The sequence below is a fragment of the Bos mutus genome, chromosome 6 (assembly GCF_027580195.1).
Source record: "Bos mutus isolate GX-2022 chromosome 6, NWIPB_WYAK_1.1, whole genome shotgun sequence".
Lineage (NCBI taxonomy): Eukaryota > Metazoa > Chordata > Mammalia > Artiodactyla > Bovidae > Bos > Bos mutus.
Window position 1 is genome coordinate 97,873,401 of NC_091622.1, and position 20,363 is coordinate 97,893,763.

Here is a 20,363-nt window from a genome sequence, read left to right on the forward strand (position 1 = left end):
AGACCTGGAATAACTCCTGCGAAACCCTCTCCTACTCCTCTGTGATCACGCTGAGAAAAAGAACTAAAATTAAAGACCAAGGCCTAGGTTTCATAACATAGATGGAAGGAAACAAAATATCAGCCTTAGTGATAGCACGCTGTTTTACATTTTATTTTTTAATTTTTTGGCTGTGCAGCATGTGGGATTTCAATTCCCCAAGCGGGGATCAAACCCACACCCCCTGCTTTGGAAGCACAGAGTCTTAACCACTGGACCACCAGGGAAGCCCCAGTGATGGCATGTTTTAAAGTGAGCCAAGTGGTCATCTGAACAAATTCTAGAAAGTGACAGATTCTCTTCTTGACCAAATTTTAGATGGACTCATCTGAGCCCTCTTTTTGACCAGCCCTTAAATCTGGCCTAGAAAAACTGCAGACTCTCAGCACAATAGATTCTACCCACTCCCTCCCAAGCCCCCTCTAAAAGATTCCCAAGCACCTCATAGCTCAAGGCTGCCACCTAGGATGACCCCAGTCTCCCTTTTTCTCAGTCAGCCTGAGAAAACCACCAGGAGGATTACTGTTTATTCCAACTTAGACCTGGTAATAGACAGATAGGCCCCTGCACACCTCATCCCTGTCTGAGGAGTTACTTTAGAAGGCTGTGCGTGGCTTGCTCTATCTTGCACCACTACCTCCTGTCATAAAGATAGTAGAAGCTTGCTTCTCCTCTGGATAAGCATCAGTGAATAAACAGAGGCTCTGCTGGAGTGCCCGCTCGTTCCCCACTGCCCCCTCATTCTCCCATAAAAATGCCCATCACCTCTGCCCTTGTTCTTGTTCATGCAACCCCATGGACTGCAGCACTATCTCCCAGAGTTTGCCCAAACTCATGTCCATTGAGTCAGTGATGGCATCTAACCATCTCATCCTCTGTCATCCCTTTCTCCTCCCATTTTCAATCTTTCCCAGCATCAGGGTCTTTTCCAATGAGTCGGCATCTTTGCATCAGGTGGCCAAAGTATTGGCACTTCAGCTTCAGCATCAGTCCTTCCAATGAATATTCAGGACTGATTTCCTTTAGGATTAACTGGTTTGATCTCCTTCTGTCCAAGGGACTCTTAAGAAGTCTTCAACACCACAGTTCAGAAGCATCAATTCTTTGGCACTCAGCCTTCTTTATGGTTCAACTCTCACATCCATACATGGCTACTGGGAAAACCATAGCTTAGACTATACTGACCTTTGTTGGCAAAGTGATATCTCTGCTTTTTAATATGCTGTCTAGGCTTGCCATAGCTTTCTTCCAAGGAACAAGTGTCTTTTAATTTCATGGCTGTAGTCACCACCTGTAGTGATTTTGGAGCCCAAGAAAATAAAATCTGTCATTGCTTCCACTTTCCCCCCTATTTGCCGTGAAGCAACGTGCCTGGATGTCATTTTGATATTTGGCAAAACTAATACAATTATGTAAAGTTTAAAAATAAAATTAAAAAAAAAAACTCAAAAAAAAAAAATGAATGTTGAGTTTTAAACCAGCTTTTTCACTCTCCTCTTTCATCCTTATCAAGAGGCTCTTTATTTCTTATTCACTTTCTCCATTAGAGTCATATCATCTACATATCTGAGGTTGTTGATGTTTCTCCAGGGAATCTTGATTCCAGTTTGCGATTCATCCAGCCTGGCATTTTGCAAATGTGCTCTGCATATAAATTATATAAGCAAGGTGACAATACACAGCCTTGATGTACTCCTTTTCCAATTTTGAACCAGTCCGCTGTTCCATGTCCAGTTCTAACTGCTGCTTCTTGACCTGCATATAGGTTTCTCAGGAGGCAAGTAAGGCAGTCTGGTATTCCCATTAAAGAATTTTCCACAGTTTGTCATGATCCACACAAAGGCTTCAGCGTAGTCACTCTGCACTTAGTTCTGAATAAATTCTATCCTTACCACTTTACCTAGTGTCCAGCTTATCTTTGACAAAGCTCAGACATTTCTGCCCTAGGGAGCAAGGACCGGACAGACAGATCACAGTGCCAACAAGGCCAAGGTTGTGAACTTGATCTCCATATGGCTCACGGTCACACGTGTCCACCTGTCAGGTAAAGTTTCACCAGGGCTTTTCATTGATCACAAGGTGATCCAGGTGAGAACGTAGTGATGGCTCAGCACAAGTCACCTGCTGCTGCTTTTGTGGTTTCTAGTTACTGCTTCAAGAGCGCAAATATACAGATGATGTGGCTTGCAGCCTTCCCTTCGAACAGCTCAAGAAGACAACCCTCCTGTCGTCTTTCATGTCCCCTCTTCCCTACCTGCCCTGCTCCCTCTGTTCAGACATTCCCAGCCCTCTCTCAGTCTGTGGTTGACCTCTTTCACCAGTTCTCCCTTCAAAGACACTGCCTCCTACTTCTCTGTCTCTAGTGCATGTTAAGCATCTGTTACGTGGTGCTTCATTATGTTACTTTCACACCAGCAGTGGCTCATGGTTCGTGTATTTATTCTAAGTCACTTCACTTGTGGCCAACTCTTTGCTACCCTATGGACGATAGCCTGCCAGGGTTCTATGTCCACGGGATTCTCCAGGTAAAAATACTGGAATGGGCTGTTGCCATTTCCTACTCCGGGGATCTTCCTGACCCAGGGATCGAACCCCCGTCTCTTACATCTCCTGCACCGACAAGTGGGTTCTTTACTACCAGCACCACCTGGGAAGCCATTTATGCTCTACTGCTCCTGAAAGAAACAAGAAGCAGCTATTCTCCTCCCGTTTTCCACCTGTAACTAAGCACATCCACACTATTCAGTAAAATGCATGTACATGTTTTCGTTGAGTTTTTGAATGACTCTAACAAATTTCAGCAAAATGCTGAATTCCTTCATCATTTCTAGAATGGGCATAGACTCTCAAAGTACTTACAAACTTACACAGAATTAAACTCGTGTTACTGTACTTCATGTAAAGTGAGTAGAATGTTTCCAATTTTGTGTGTGATCATACAGTAATATTATGTTTTATTATAAAAGACACTGATTTAGCACACAGCATTATAATAGCTGGTTCTTTATACTTACATTACTGGTAGCCTACATTTCCCTAGCTTTATGCATATCTCTTTATTACAATAACACACTTTATGCCTCTGTGAAGACAGAAAACAAACTTAGGGGAAATATCATGGAATACTATGGCTCATAAAACCCCTCAGAAATTAGGGATGCAAATTCCCAATCTCCATGATAATCGGATCTTTTTTGCTGTTGCTTTTTTTAGTCAAGTAGGGATAGAACTTCTACATTTTAGTGAAGTTGTTGAAGGGATAAATAAAAAATCTTTTCACTGGAGAAGATGCAATTAATAAAAATGGGAGGTATTTACCATAGTTAACTTCTATAAAGAAGGAACCCTCTCTGTGCATAAATCTCCTTTGGGGGAGGTTTAATGATCTAATACATTTGGTTCAGCTAGAGTAAAATCATTCATTTCCTCTGGAGTGGCAGTGTTAATTCTAATAGCAAAACTTTTATACATTACATACATATGCTCCCCTTAAAGAGAATTATCATATCTTCAAGTACTCCAAGTGACCATATATCACTTGGGCAACCACTTACAGAAGAGAGAGATCAAAAGACGATTTTATAAATGAAGCATGCTAATTTATCGCATCATATTTGTCATTACTTCATAGCATTTTAGGCAGGAGGAAGGCCTATTATATATGCTGTCTGCATATGATGATATGATATCATATGATGATATGCATATATATGATCAAATCCTTTCCAAACACACATAGGTTAGCCTGTAATGCGAATTTGTGAGTGTGTGTGTTAGTCACTCAGTCGTGTCCAACTCTTGGCAATCCCAGACTGTAGCCCACCAGGCTCCTCTGTCCATGGGAATTCTCCAGGTAAGAACAGTGGAGAGGGTTGCCATTCCCATGTGAATAAACACAAAGAAAGAACTATCAGTCTAATCTAGCTGTGACCTAGGCTCTGTTCCTTATCAATGGAGTGATCCTGGGCAAGCCACACTTTCTTCATTTGTAACACAGGGTAGAAACGATAATGTACCTCAGATTCCTCAGTAAGGAATCTCTAAGCATACAAAACATTTAACATATTGTTGGCACAGGGTTAGCCCTCATTAAAGGTTGGTTTATTGTCATCCTTATTATTTGTCATTGACAGTAACAAAAGAAAATGCAAATTTATCAGTATGATTCTAAATTACTGGAAATTGTCAAAGAAAACTAAGTATAACAATGCTTACATGTCTTTGTACTACTTTTTATCATATTGGTATGGAATCCAAAAGCTGCGGCGATTCTTAGTTATTCCTGAAAAAAATGGCACTTTGGATATTTGTTGAGAGGATAGCTGCATTTGAAATGCTTGAACTTGATCAAAAATTTGCTGTACCCAATAGAAAAAAAATTTTTTTTTCTTTCATTGGTGGTTGTTGAAGCTCATAATGCAAATCCAGAAAAGCTAGGACATAAGAAAGGTCGTGGTGAAGTTAAGCACTCTAGAAATGGGCAATCTTGCTCATAGCTTGAAAAAAATCCAAAAAGGAAAACTGGACAGCGACACAGGAATTGCTAAAATTTTAATGTGTTGAAGCTCAATACAAGGGAACTACAGGTACCCTTCTTGATGCTTCAGAGAAGTCAGATGACACCACCAAGAAGTCCACATTCAAATCTTCTCATTTTACCTAAAAGTTAAGTTGGTTTAAGAACACAGGTGGAAATTGAGCTGAATATTTTCCTAAAACGTGATGCAGCCGTCGTTTGAACGCCATTCTTGGAACGATCCATCTTCTCCACTGTGACTTAAGTGTCCCCTGTACTTCTTTGCCCACCACTCCTTCCCTCCAACTTCTGAAAAAACTAGTACAAAGCAAAAACTCTAGATCTTGGCCTCAGAGGTGGGCAAGGACCAATTAGACCAAAGAGAATCTCTTCAGGGATTTCTCCACCTGGGATGGCAGCAGAAAGCTCTTTCTGCTTTCATCTTGAAGCCACTGGGTCAGTTGGTCTAGAGTTGCCTGACGAACAGGTGGCAAGCCCTGAAATGCTAGTCTCTGGTTCCAGTTGCTCGGAAACCAGTGTTATTACTGTCATGGTTTAAGAATGTGGCCACTATATTTTCTTTTTTGTTTAAGCTAGATATACCTGGGTTTCTATCAATCAAAACTGAAAAACCATGCTTATTACACATTAAATTCTTAAATGTCTCTGAATCTATTTTTATTCTCTATTGTGTTCCCACTAATCTACTTTTCTTCTCTAGAGCTGAACTGTCATTTTCTTTGTATTTTAAAATCTTTTAGGGCTGATCAGCCATCACTACCCTTGGTACACTTTCAGTGGCTCGCCTTACTGACACACTGATTGGGGGCAGGGCAGATGGTCCCAAACTGCAGGCACAGGTTTTCCAGTTTCTGAAAAGGTATCCTTCCAACCTGCTGCCTCTAATCTTAATAAATTAATGAAATAAATTATACATCAGCCTCATAAATTGATTAGCAAGAATCAGGGCTTACTTATAGCCTTACACACTTGGGCAAACTAATAGAGCTGGGGTGTCTCGATTTTAAAACGCTGAAGGCTCGACTGTGGACCAGTGGACTGTGGACAATCTCATGGCTGAGCCCAAGCAGCCAGCAGGCGGCCAGCTTCTCTCTTACAACTTTTTTAGCTGCAACAAATGGAATACATGCAGTGCAGCCCAGGACTCCACCAGGGCATTAGGATGCTGTCCTGTACCTCACACGAGGGCACGAGGTGTGGCGATGTGATGTCATGCTGGAGGCAAAATCAAGGTCAGGTGAAAGAGACACTCAGGAAGGACAAAATGGGGAAAATTCTACCAAGGCCAGACTGTATAATGGTTAAGTGCACAGGCTTTGGCATCCCAGGCGGCTCAGTGGTAAAGAACCTGCCTGCCAATGCAGGAGATGCAGGTTTGATCCCTGAATCAGGAAGATCCCCTGGAGGAGGAAATGGCAATCCACTTCAGTATTCTTGCCTGGGAAATCCCATGGACGGTGGACGGAGGAGCCTGGTGGGCCACAGTCTGTGGGGTTGCAAAGAGTCGACGTGACTGAGCATGCATGCATGGACTTTAGATTGGGATCGTCCAGGTCCGAAGTCCCTGCTTTGCAACAAATATCAATAGTACACGACCTTGGTCCAATTACTCTAATTTTGTCAGCATCATTTTTCCAACGGCATCTGCTCACTTTGCATCTTTGTGTTACATTTTGGTAATTCTAATAATATTTCAAACTCTGTCATTATTCTTACATTTGTTAATGTCATCTTTGATGTTACTGTCGAAAAAAGATTACAACTCAGCAAAGGCTCAGATGATGGTTAGAGTTTTTCAACAATATTTTTTATTAAGGTATATATGTTGTTTTCTTTTAGGCATAATACTATTGCACACATAATAGATTTTGGTATAGTGTAAACATAACTTTATTGGGAAGCCAAAAAATTCATATGACTTGTTTTATTGCAACAATCACTTTTTTGTGGTGGTCTGGAACTGAACTCTTAACATCTCTGAGGTGTGCCCATATTACAATGAGCTAAATGTTGAGGCACAGAGAACTGAGACTGTGGATCTATCTGCAAAGTTGCCAATGGGTGTCTCTCAGACATGTGAGGGAAGCTTTAACTAAACCAGTTTAGTACTTGTAAATAATAATAGTTATTACTCTTTTCCCAGTTTAACCAGTCATCTACATTTGAGCTAAGAATCAGAAAAGGGAGGGGGAAAAAGTAATATTTAAGTTGTGTTTAAAGAGAATCTTTAAATTATCAATTTGAGTAAGAATTCATTTTTCACAGAGGTCCTTACTTTGTGCAGCAAATTGTGTAGGTGCTATGTGGCATACAAAGACCATAACACAGGTCTTGGCCCTCCAGGGGATTTCAGACATTATATAAAGCATTATGAAGACCTGGACATGAGTGAGGGGCTCACAATCATTAGAGGAGGGAAAGAACCCATGGATGGGGTGGGGATAAGGCTGAACTTGGACAATTTCATACAGGAGACAGTATTTGAGCATTTTTAGTTGAAACAAAGTATATAATCCATTTTAAAGATAATTTTCCATGCACTTGGAATAGTTTAAGGCAGATAGGAAACAGTGGGTTTGTGAATCCCAGGGAAAATTCTGGGACTGCAAATAGTTAAGTTTGATGAAAGAAATGGGTAGGAGGATAATGAAAGGTCTGGTTGCAAAGGTACGCTGGGGATATGCTGGGAAACTTGGGATTTCATTTTGTGGTGGATGCCAGACTTTTCATTAGAGAAATAATGCATAATTATTTATGTAAGTATGGATGAGAGGACTATTCAAACATCAGCCACAGTTCTTAATATATATAGTTAAAATATATTTTTTTCATTTATAACTTATAGGAGAGCTTTAATAAAATGCATGTACAATAAATAATTCATACTTAAAAATGCTCCTCAGATAGCTTCATGCCTTTTCAGTAGAAGAGGCCACAAGACCAGGGAAATCAGAAGGCAATCTCAATAATTCTTCTACTTCTTCTTGCAAAGCCTCTGCTTTCTCATGCAACAGCATCTACAATAAAAAAATCAAGATGTGAAGTAAAAATATGCATTGTTAGGGAACTGCTAACATTTTACCACCATCTATTCAATACCTGAATCCTTATGTATCAGCATAATCTAGACATTAAAATTAATAATGAGATTGAAAAATGGTCACTTAAGAACAGCAATTATAGTAAATGAAGCTGAGGCATTTAAAGCCATTTTAGCTGATCACTACATTTGGTATACCAAAAATAATGGAGCTTTAATACTCTCAAAGGTTTGTTTTATTGAAGACTCAGCCACTTAAAATTAACTTTTAACCTATAAAATTTAAGACAGGTTTGAAAAAATTTAATTGGTTCTTAAAAATGTTACCCTATATATATAGATTTTATTAATCCTCACAGTTTAGTATGCTATCTTTTAAAAACCTATTGAGAGAGTTAAAGCTTGGGGCCCTTTAGGGATCAAACCAGTCAATCCTAAAGGAAATCAGTCCTGAATATTCATCGGAAGCACTGATGCTGAAGCTGAAGCTCCAATACTTTGGCCACCTGATGCGAAGAACTGACTCATTGGAAAAGACTCTGATGCTGGGAAAGACTGAAGGCAGGAGGAGAAGGGGATGACAGAGGATGAGATGGTTGGATGGCATCACCGACTTGATGGATATGAGTTTGAGCAAGCTCCGGGAGCTGGATGGCATCATCGACTTGATGGACATGAGTCTGAGCGAGCTCTGGGAGTTGGTGATGGACAGGGAGGCCTGGCGAGCTACAGTTCATGGGGTCAAAGAGTCGGACATGACTGAGCAACTGAACTGAACTGAACTGAACTGAAGGAGGAGGTGAATATACTGGCTCATGCTTTCCTTAAGCCTTGTGTGACAATGTATCTTGCCATATACATTAGGCTTTCTATAGGTCCTGAACTAATGATCACACAGCACAATGTCTTACTCATGGAAATGCTTTTCTTAGGCTCTATGTTAAATGATTATAATTGTTAAAAATCCTGCCTGGGAACCTGTTTCTCAGACTTGTACCCCTGATTACACAGCAACAGTGTATCCAGCCCAGAGACCTGGCCCTGGACCTATTCTCCCTGGCTCATCTTGTGCCAAAGTCATCTCAGGATGCATGCCTTGGGAAAGGGGCTGGTGGAACTCTTACAACCTTGAGGTATTCTTTTTATCTGTTCTCAGCAGCCAGTTGAGAAGTATATAAGGCCCCACTTAAACTAGTGAGGCAGGTACTCTTTCTACCCACTTCTGATGTCTATGTCAGAAGCTTTCTCTGTTCTGTCACCTTAAAATAAAATTTTGCACACAAAGCTCTGAGTGACTGAGAATCTTCTTTGGTCCCGGAGTTAAATCTTCTCCTTCAAAGACCACAAATCCAGCGGCACCATTTACCATAAGCTGTCACTATCAGTGTTTCAAAGAAAACTTTTATTCAAGCTCCTAAAACTAATATGGTTAATTTCAAAAGGAGCATAATAAACAAAGAAACTATTTCTAACCTATTTCTAAACTGGTACATAGTAGATGTCAATGAATATTTGAATAATGATTTTTCTCCTTTCTTTAAAAACAATGGAAATCAAATGTTGGTATTTGTTGCAGCTGGGTTTGTGTATATTGGTGTGAAATACTTGCATTATTTCTCTTACAACATTTTATAACAAAAAGCTCAATAAAAATCAGAGAAGAAAAAAAACCACTTTCTCTACCAATTTGATATAAAGCATAACACTATGCACATTATTGTGCCTGAAGTTGTCTAATACTTTTAACATTTAAAGTCACTTATTAAATATTTTGGCCATCGATACTGCAGCTCCCTTTGTATACTTTTTTTTTTTTTTTTGATGTGGACCACTTTAAAAGTCTTTATTAAATTTGTTACAATATTGCTTACGTTTTATGTTTTGGTATTTTGGCTGTAAGGCATGTGACATCTTAGCTCTCAGACCAGGGATTGAACCCATACCCCCTGCACTGGAAGGCCAAGTCTTAACTCCCAGACCACCATGGAAGTTCCCCTTTGTATCTTTAATAATATATAGTCTAACACTATAGTCTTGCTCTACTACTTACTGACTAGCTATGTTTCCTTGGGTAAATCACTTCATTTCTTTAAATCTCATTTATTTATTTATTCAAATATTTGTTAAACATCTACTATAGGCTGAATACCGTGCTAGGTGCTCCAGCAATAAAATAACTACAATTTCAACCCTATCAACCCAAAGAACTCCTTATTTAATAGGACAAGTTGTAGTGTCCTGAGAGGGCTGTCACGAAGATCAATCACAGTAATACAAACAATGGGAGAGCCTTTCAAAAAAGTAAGCTGGAAACTACTTTTCAGTCAGTTCGATTTATATATGACAATAGTATAACAATGAACTTAAAACACACACACACACACAACTATACAATTTCAGACCACAAGGATGGAAATATAGTTGAGATCAAGAAGGAAATAATCCCTTGCTATTGAGTTGTTAAATTGTGTCCAACTCTTAGACACGATGCCATGGACTGTAGCCTGCCAGGCTGCTCTGTGCATTGGATTTTCCAGGCAAGAATACTAGAGTGGGTTGCCTTTTCCTTCTCCAGGGGATGTTCTTGACCCAGGGATTGAACCTATGTCTCCTGCACTGGCAGGTGAATTCTTTACTGCTGAGCCACCTGGGCGGCCAAATAACCCCTAACTGCTGTGTAACGGATTTACCCACATGGGGCAGGAGGGTAGTGACAAACTGGGTTGCAACTAGCAAAGTGTAACCAGGAGAGTGAATAACCTAAAAGTAGACTGTTGACTACAGGTGAAAGAAACAGAAAAGAGAAACCTTTGGGGGCAACAAGAGCTGTTTTCAAGCATGTGAAAAACCACCAAACGAACAAAAAAAGAGCCTGGTTGCAGACGGTAGTACTACGATACCATGGTAGGCATTTTAAGGCAGCCTCATTATACTGGGATGCTGTTTGTAACACTGAGTCCAAAAATAGAACTTAGTTCTCCAGGTTGTAAATTCCTTGTCAGTGGGGGTGTTTAAAGGTGAGAAGACCAGATGTTGGGGATGCTGAGGAAAGGATTTCTGTGACAAGAGTAGTAGGAGGCGGAATTTAATGAGTTCAGAGTTCCTTATATGTCAGTGAACTCTTAAAAGTGCCTTTATTTTTTGGGAGATCCTTTTTCTCTTTTTAACAAGCCTTGTATCATAACATGTGCACTATTTTTATCCACATATGTGAATATATATTTTTGTGCCTATAGTTAATATGTCTAAAGTATAAGGAGATAACTGTAAAATATCATAAAGATTAAAAAATGCCTTGTTTGCTTACCTTGGCTGATGAAACAATTTGCTTGGCCTGGCGTCTTGATAAATGATCAATTGTCCTTATCAGCACTTCAGGATTTGCATTAGCTAAGTGCGTTAGACTTTTATAACCTGCATTGTATAACTGTCTTGCTCGTCCCTGAAAAGTATTTATAAAAATCATTAGGATCAGAATTGGGGATTAGGAAAAAATAATTAAGGATTTCACTGAAGGGAAAAATTCACTTGCAAGAGATAGGAATAAACTAAGATAATAAAGTAAATATGAAAAGATGACACATCAGAATCTGAAGGAATTTTAAAAGTGTTTTAAAAGAATTTTAAAATAATTTGGGTGGCTCCAATCTGACTGCAAGAGAGCTAGCTTTCTGTGCAGGTGAAGTCAATTGATGTGTGCTGCAATCAGAAATCGGAGAAGGCAGTGGCAACTCACTCTAGTACTCTTGCCTGGAAAATCCCATGGGTGGAGAAGCCTGGTGGGCTGCAGTCCATGGGGTCGTGAAGAGTCAGACACAACTGAGCGACTTCACTTTCACTTTTCACTTTCATGCATTGGAGAAGGAAATGGCAACCCACTCCAGTGTTCTTGCCTGGAGAATCCCAGAGATGGGGGAGACTGGTGGGTTGCCGTCTATTGGGTCGCACAGAGTCGGACACAACTGAAGCGACTTAGCAGCAGCAATCAGAAATTAGAAACCTGGGGACTTCCCTGGTGATCCAGTGGTTAAGAATCCACCTTCCAATGCAGAAGATGTGGGTTCAATCCCTGGTTAAGGTTAGGATCCCACATGCTGTGGGGCAACTAAGCCCACGTGCCACAGAGAGAAAGTCACGTGCCACGACAGGTCCCACGTGCCACAATGAAGATACCCCACGCCCCAAATAAGACCCAACACAGTAAAAATAAATAAATTAAATATTAAAAAAACAGAAATAAAAAAATCCTTAGGGCACTTGGGGAAGGGGCATTAGTTCAGATCCCCAATCAAATGTTTTAGTTCAGTATCCCTAGAATGTTCTCACTATCTACACTCTACTCCCTGGAGTGTGTGTGTGAGTGTGTGTATGTGTGTGCACGCTTTCCCAAGCAGAATTCCTCTGGTTTAAGAACTTAATAACAGAATAAACAGAAAACAAGGGTTGATCAAAAATAGAAAGCTGAGAAACCAGCCGAGGAAACCTTCATCTCATTCTCTTAGAAAATGAAAATGACTCTCACTGCCACTGAGTGGCCACCACCTTCCACAAGCACTGTCTAAACTCACAGCAGGTGAGTCTCTGCTGGAGAGGAGGAAGGCACGGCACACACGCATGCTTGGAGCAAAGAGGGGTGGCGCATGCACTTGGGGAGAATCACCCTGTTTCTACCGTTACATTTATCCACAAATGTGATTTTTCATCAGGACTGCTTCTGGATTGACAGGGATTTCGGGGAGGCCATGGCAGCAATTTATTAAAAACAAATACAACAGATTCCTGTGATAAATGAGCAATATGGCTATTGTTGCCACTTACCCTGTGACACAAAAGTAAAACCTGATTTTTCTGTGAGCTGAAATCATCTCAGTTGGGGAGCTAAGAAGTTACTAACCTCTAAAACCCCAGTCACTTCCATGAGTGGGATTAGCTCTGCCTTTACACAGTAGGTCAGCTTCTTGGTGAGTTCTCCCAAAAGGGCCCTGTAAACCCAGAACTCCTCAAGCTCCTGCAAAACACAGAGATTTGCAGAATTGAAATGTCGTAAGTTATTTCAGAATCCAGTATGTGTGGTAGGGGGCTTAGAAAGGACTCACCCTTTGGTAAACTCTGGAAGTTGGGAAAGCAAGAGATGAACAATGACTCTGAGCAAAATTACTATGAGGAAACATGGCAGACGTGGAGGGATTTGAACAGAACGCTTTTAGGATGAGGACAAAGAGTGTAAACTGAAAAATAAGTCAACAGGAAGAATTCTAGGGAGAGGGGCTCGGGAGAGAGGGAACACATGTATACCCATGGCCGATTCATATTGATGGCAAAAAACATCACAATACTGTAATTATCCTCCAATTAAAATAAGTAAATAAATATTTTTAAAAAGAGTTCTGTTCACTTTGACCAAAGCATCAACAAGACATGCAAAGCGTGTATCCTCTAGTCAATGGAATTACCTCACAGAAATGTAACACACAGGAGGAGAATGCCGCAGCTGCAGAGAGAAGGCTTTGTATATATCCTCGAGGCATGTTAAACTTTTCAGACACACTCCAAATGTTGGTCTCTTTGAGCAAAGTATAAAGAATGAAAGACAGGTACAGTCTGTTGACAATGTTCTTGTCCACTTTCTAGAAAGACATAAATAAATTCATGTATTGGACCTGCTTAAAAGGTACATCACATTCAAACTGGATAAAAGGGAATGAGAATGACGCTGTACACAGCAGGGAGAGGACAGAGTGGTTCTACAGAAACAAATCGAAGTCAAAACAATTGTACTTTAGGTTAGTTCAAAGTATTAGTTTTTCCAAGTCTATAAAAAAAGAGATAAGTCAAACTGTTTCCAATTTAAATTTCCTTCTGTAGGGAGTGTAGTGTGTTGAACCGTCCCTCCTCAAAAGATATACTCAATTCCTAACCCTTGGTGCCTCTGAACGTGACCTGATTTGGAAACAGAATCTCTGCAGATGTAATTAGCAAAGGATCTTGAGATGAAGCCATCCTGGATATATAGGGGGCCCTTGAGCCCATTAGTCAATGACTGATATCCTTATAAGAGAGGATATGAGTGACAGAGAAAGTGGTGTGAAGACGGAAGGAGGTAGACTGTGGTGAGATGGAGACTACAAGGATTGCTAACAACCACCAAAGGCCATGAGAGAGGCAAGATGGCTCTTCCTCAAGCCTCCAGAAGGAACAGCTCTGCCAGCATCTTGATTTCAGACTTCTGGCCTCCTGACCTGTAACAGAATAAAGCTCTGTTGTTTTAAGACACCTGGTTTGTGCTAATTTGTGACGGCAGCCTTAGGAAAAGAAGATGGGACGAGAAGGAGATGGGGAAACCTTTACGTTTTCTGTAGAATTTAGAGTGTTGAGTGTTGGTCGCTCGGTCGTGTCCAGCTCTTTGCGACCCCATGGACTGGAGCCCACCAGGCTCTGTCCATGGAATTCTCCAGGCAAGAATGCTGGAGTGGGTTGCCATGCCCTTCTCCAGGGGATCTTCCTGCTGGTCTCCTGTATTGCAGGCAGATTCTTTCACTGTCTGAGCCACTGAGCCACCAGGGAAGCCCCAGGTAGTACTTACAGGCTGGGTGTATATATATACACACACACACACACACATATATATACATATATATATTACCATATGTATATATGACTGATTATAAATTAGACAAATGTGTTTATTTAGATAAATATGTTAATAAGCTTGTTTATATTGTAAACTAAGAGTAAATATTAGCTTCTATGACTTAAACCTGGTCATGGTAAATAATTAATGTTTCCAGAAGTTAAAACACTGAAAGAGAAATGCTTCCTGTAGTTGATAATTTCTATTCTGTATATCTGCTTTGGCCTGTGGTGCCTAGTGATTATTTTTTGTGTAAAGTATTTCATAGCTAATACCAAGTAACTCAGAAACTGAGTAATGCATGCTTGAAATCAGAGGAAAAAAAGAATGAACTTTAAAGAGAAAAGGGAGGATATAATTTTAAAATATAAAATTATATCCTCTACTATAGTAAAAGAATGTTTAAGATGAGAACTTAGAATGTTTGAGAACTTAGATGAGTACACTGAAGGACATAAGAGTTTTAGATTCTGTATGTTTGATACTAGATCACCCTTTTAAAAGCTTTAAGCTGAAAAAGTATGATAGTTGAATAACAACTAGGAAAAGATCACTTTTTAATTTCCCAACTTTAATGCACCTTCATTATTAACTATAAATTGAGTCAATGGAGATTTTTGCTTAGAATGTACTTTCTAAGCCAAGAAAAATGACATAATTGTATTACATGGCGAGATAAGTCACTTTATGCCAATTTCAAGACCTTTTACAAGAAATGTTTAAAGTAAAGGTCCTTTTCAATGTGGAGAAATCAAGTAGATATTAAGCAAATAAGTTCTCTAGAAATTTGTTTAAAAAGATACTTCTAAAGTATTAAACTAGTAACTTGTTCATTTGTAATTAAGATAAATCCATGCTCATACAATTTTAAATAATTATAAATTGAACAAACATTTATTGACATGTTTTATAAAATGTAACAAAAATAAATTCTGATTCAAGTTTCAACAGATGCATTATTGTAACATGATTTTATAAGTGTTTATTACTTGGTAATGAGCTCCAGATTAATTTTTTTTAATATATTTTAGAGTTTGAAACAAAAGGTTTAAGAAATATTTTTATTCAACATTCTGAAGGTCTAAACAATAGTCACTTCTGAGGTAAAAGGTCCAATCTAAATACTGACAACAGGAGTACTGAAGTGCCATGCATTTATACTTTTATGATACCTCAGTACAGGGGACAGCCTCACCATTCAATTCAAATGTAAGTAAAACATCTTCCATTATCGAAAATGAAACAGTAATATCTATATAAATTTAAAAGATATACAGGGAAATGGTGGGTAAGATCATTAGGCTTCAACGAAGATTAGATTACCAAAGGAAATGAAAATTGAAAAAAAAAGTGTAAGTATTATAAGGCAGAAAATTATGTTAATTCAGGAAATGAATGTGTGTTTGCCAAAGAAATATTTTTACTTCTTGTACAGTTAGTGGCGCATTCAGCACTCGATTCTTGTTTGTTGACTTAACTTTAAAAAACAAAAATATGAGATATCACACAAGAGTACTTGGCTTCTCTGCTTCAACCTTCTAAAATGCTTTATGTACTTCAAGTACATTGGTAGTTCTTTGGGACAACGAAAAGCACCAACAAAAACAAAAATCCAAAAACTCGTCTTATGTTATAAGACGAGTGGATGCGAAGTGGACGCTTAAGAAAAAGTTTCTAGAAAGCTTTTCTCCCATGAACTGAACTTATTTCAGGATTCTTTTCTATAACATTGTGAAAATATTTTACAATTGTTATGATTTAAACCATAATAAGGAGCCTAAGAAAAATAGATTAATAAGGTTTACCTTTTCCTATGCTAAGAGCCTTAGACATGCATGACTATTTTAGGAATACAAAGGGACACAAAAAAGGGCCATCACAACCACCCAGAAATAACATTATTTTTAAAATATACCTAAATTTCTGGTTTGCAAATGTTTTGAATAGTAAAGTGGTAATTATTTTATTAAAGACAAAAAAGTGAACCGAAACGATCAAATCAACAAAGGAGATGAGATGACAGCATTAATTTCTGTTACCTGAACTTAGCTATTTAGGAAAGAAAAAAAAAAACTATGGTACGTACCTTCCTAATAGCTTGACCTGATGCTTTCTTCCCAATAAAGTTCTCAGATACTCCAACCAGAGCAGCGACATTTTGTTCTGCTGGACTGAGTTGGTTAAACTACACAGAAAAAGAATATAGAGAAAAATTAAACTGTAACTTTAAAAAGTCTGCCATTAACCAAATCTAGTAGTCATATCACATTTTCATTATGATAAAATCTATGAAAAATAACACAAATTTTACTTACAAGTATTGTGAGTATTGTATTACAAGTAATACAAATAACACAAGTTTTTACTTACAAGTATTTTACTTACAAGCTTGCAATACTGAATGAACTTAAAGACATGGCCACAAATACTGTAACCATGGTCTATGATTTTCTTGGATTGTGTTTATGTTTCATACAGGAGATGTGTGGGGAGGGAGAGGAGGGAAAGCTTTTGGAAGTAACTGCACTGTTTATATACATGTGTTTGTGTGCATGTGCTCAGTCATGACCAACCCATGGACTATAACCTGCCAGGCTCCTCTGTCCATGGGATTCTCCAAGCAAGGATACTAGAACAGGTTGCCATTTCCTGCTCCAGGGGATCTTTCTGACCCAGGGATCAAACCTGCGTCTCCTGCATTGGCAGGTAGATTCGTTACCACTACGCCACCTGGGAAGACCTGCATACTGCCACTGCCTGTTCAGAGTAAAATCATAGTAGACTGTACTCTACCACTTGGTTTTGTAATAGGTACAGCCAGTTCCACCTTGATACTGGTGATAAAGATGATTATTCCTTCTCAGGTATCAACATCACTGGGCTTGGTGTGACAGGACATGACACCGTGTGTGACTCTGATAGAGCTTTCATGTAATTAAACTCTCAACCATCAGCAATGGTTTTCTTTACATTTCAGGCATTAGAAAATGTAGTGGTCCCCACATCGCAAGAGTAACCACCTTGAGGGGATAGGGACCAGACATGGTCCTTTCTTCTCTTCTGCACCTTACTTTATTTTTTCGACAATGAACATGTTTACATTTAACAGAAAATATTTAAGTGAAACAAACAAAAAATGCTCTTGCCATAAAAAGTATTAGTCACTCAGTCATGTCTGACTCTTTGCAGTTCCCATGGACTAACCCACCAGGCTTCTCCATCCATGGAATTCTTGAGGCAAGAATACTGGACTGGGTTGCCATTCCACTTCTCTGGGAGATCTTCCTGAGCCAGGGATCGAACCCAGGTCTCCTGCATTGCAGACAGATTCTTTATCGTCTGAGTCTTTTTTCTGGCTATGAAAATATACTTGAAATTGGTCTTTTCATCTTTCAAAAGGCCCGATTTCAAATATATTTTAGTAGCAAAAAAAATGAATAATCACATGATAAAAAATCATATTGTGATTAATTATTTTAGCCTGTATTGCAAAATCTTATCTTCTCACCTGCCTGAAGTATATCATCCAATCAGGGTCACACTGAGAAGCCATATCATAGGGAGTTGTTAAGTAGATTAGATGAAGAAGGCTTTCGAGCATAAGTCCCTCAAGACCTTTCTTCAAGTCTCTGTAAAGGATGTCACAATAAGCCAAATCTATAGTTCCTAAAAGAAAGACACAAAGAGTTCATTTTTCATAATCACCAAAGGAGGAAAGAAGTGATTTTAAAGAAAATCTGGTTTACCTAAATATAGAATAAGTCTTGAGGGACTTCCCTGGTGGGTGAGTGGCTAAGTCACCATACTCCCAGTACAGGGGGCCCAGGTTCTACCCCTGGTCAGGGAACTAGATCCCACATGTCACAAATAAGAGTTTGAGTGCCACAACTAAAGATCCCTCACGGCCAAAAAAAAAAAATTTCTTTACAATTTCTTACTATGTAACTTAGCACAAAACTTAGGAGGTCATTTTGATATTATAGTATCCATCAACATTTAGTAAGTACATACCTTCTGACCTAATTAATCTATTCTTGGGAATCTAACCTAAAGAAACATCTCCACACATATCCAAAAATACAGGAACAGAGATGCCCTTGTTTATAACAGAGAAAAATCAGAAACAGTATAAACGTCCATCAATAGGGGAGTGGTTGAATACATTACGGTATCCATAGTATGGATGACTGTTGTACTAAAAGAAAATGAGGTAGATTTAAAGGGACTGATGTGTGAAGATGCTCATGATATTTTATAAGTGAGGAAAGCAAGCTGCCTCCAAATACTTATACTATTCAACATGTATGTGTGTGCATGTGTGTGTGCTATATATATAGTACATATCTATATATGCATACATACATGTAACACAAACATAAATATACATACACAAAATATTTAGAAGAATATATATCAAATTGTTATGAAATTTACAGAAAATGTCTAGAAATTGCTACTGCTATTCTTGGTAGGATAATAAGATTTGTATGATTGCTGGGGGAGGCGAGCATAAAGAAGGAAGAATCATCTTTTCCTTCATGTAATTACTTGCAATTCTAAACATTTTTCAGCTTTTAAAAATTGAAGTAGTTTAACAGTTTGTAAGATAAGATTATTATTATTAATATGAAATTGCAAATCTAATTTAGAGTTACAGAAAATTTCTATTTTTTCCGATGCATTTCCTCAGATTCACAGTCAGAGTCAGGTAAGCTCTTACCCTTAAAAGAAGCTCGTCCCAACTTTGTGATATGAAAATTATTTTGGAACTCTTCTTCGGACCCACACATAGTATCCTTTTGTAGAAGTCCTTTTTCTGTCAAGTATCTAAGTGATTCCATAGTTATTTCCCAGAGACTTTTTTCTTTCAACAAAACCTTCTGCTGAACACCAAAAAATGTACCACTCATAAAACGATATATGTCATCCAGGTTTGTTGCAATCTGAAACAATTCAGGATACCATTAGAGAAGCTTCTCTAATTCAAGGCATCATTTTGAATGAATAATTCATCAACATGAGGACTCATTTCCATACCTCAAAGCTATTCAAATAAAAAATCAATATAAAATCTACATAGTTGCATAAAGGTACTTTTATAATATTTTAAAATGACAAGAAAAAAAATTGAAGGAAGAATATATTTATCATATTTATACTCTTAATGAAGACGTCTACACATTTCTGATTCAAAAACTCCTTAGGTTTTTGAGTAATTTTTCACAGTATCTCCAAAGTTGTGCCCTCTGCTCACTCCCCACTAGTTATCACTAATTCCCACTCGGCCTCCTTCAGAAATCCTCCCTCCGTCCCCTTCCAGTCACATGTGAAAATATTCTTTAGCTCTAAAAATCGTATTAAAAAAACCACATATGGAAAACACAACTGAAAGTCTGCACTAAAGCAGGATCTGGCAATACTCTCCCTGACATTTTACCTGAAAATAAACAGCAGTTTTCTACCTCTTTTTGTCTCTCGCATCCCCATCTCCTTTCCTTGTTATTTTGCTGCCTTTTTTTCCTCCCCCCAACTCACTGTTTAAAACTTATAATAGCAATGGTGGTATTCAGACGTAGAGCTGACTCTGAGTGTGCATAACTTACAATAGCCAATTTCAATGAGATCAGCATGTTATACTAAAATACAGTCAATCAATGAGCATATTTCTGTTTCAATTCCGATGATATTTCAGTGGGAAAACTTAAGTAGTAATTTCACAGTAAACCAATATAAAGGGTAACAAAAAATATTATGGAGCAGGGACATTTCCTATTGCTTTTTCTCCTTTTAATAAAAGTCCATCCTTAACATAATATTCATTCAGGCTAAAACTGCACTTTTAAGATATTCAAGAACTGATACTCAGTTTATAGATTATCAACATACTTAGTTTCTATATTGTTTTTTAACTGAGTACAGTTACTACTGGGGGTAAACAAACAAACAAACCCCTTTACTTGATCCTTCTAGCTACCATCACATTATCTTTGTATCCCTCTGTAAAAACTTTCAGACATAGTGATTTTAACCCCCTGGGATAGCTTCTATCTCTGGCTTCTCAAAGCTGGGTTCTCCACTGTTGCCCCAACCTGCAAGTTCAGCCATGACCAACTCTA

General features: G+C 38.6%; 1 protein-coding gene across 5 annotated transcripts in view; it reads right to left on the reverse strand.

Annotated features, from left to right (window-relative positions):
• Positions 1-6,366: 6,366 nt before the first annotated feature.
• Positions 6,367-20,363, reverse strand: part of HELQ (helicase, POLQ like) — a 40,863-nt gene continuing 26,866 nt past the window's right edge. For 2 of the 5 annotated variants that reach the window (XM_070372626.1, XM_014481722.2), the window contains 7 exons: positions 18,968-19,190; positions 17,756-17,913; positions 16,334-16,432; positions 13,070-13,243; positions 12,511-12,624; positions 10,924-11,058; positions 6,368-7,593 (listed from right to left, as the gene is read on the reverse strand). In XM_070372626.1, coding sequence (XP_070228727.1) covers positions 7,486-7,593; positions 10,924-11,058; positions 12,511-12,624; positions 13,070-13,243; positions 16,334-16,432; positions 17,756-17,913; positions 18,968-19,190 — 1,011 coding nt within the window. In that variant the 3' untranslated portion in view covers positions 6,368-7,485. Of the gene's footprint in view, positions 7,594-10,923; positions 11,059-12,510; positions 12,625-13,069; positions 13,244-13,286; positions 13,856-16,333; positions 16,433-17,455; positions 17,560-17,755; positions 17,914-18,967; positions 19,191-20,363 lie in introns of those variants that run through there. The other 3 variants (XM_070372628.1, XR_011464541.1, XM_070372627.1) reach the window with 3 other exon arrangements.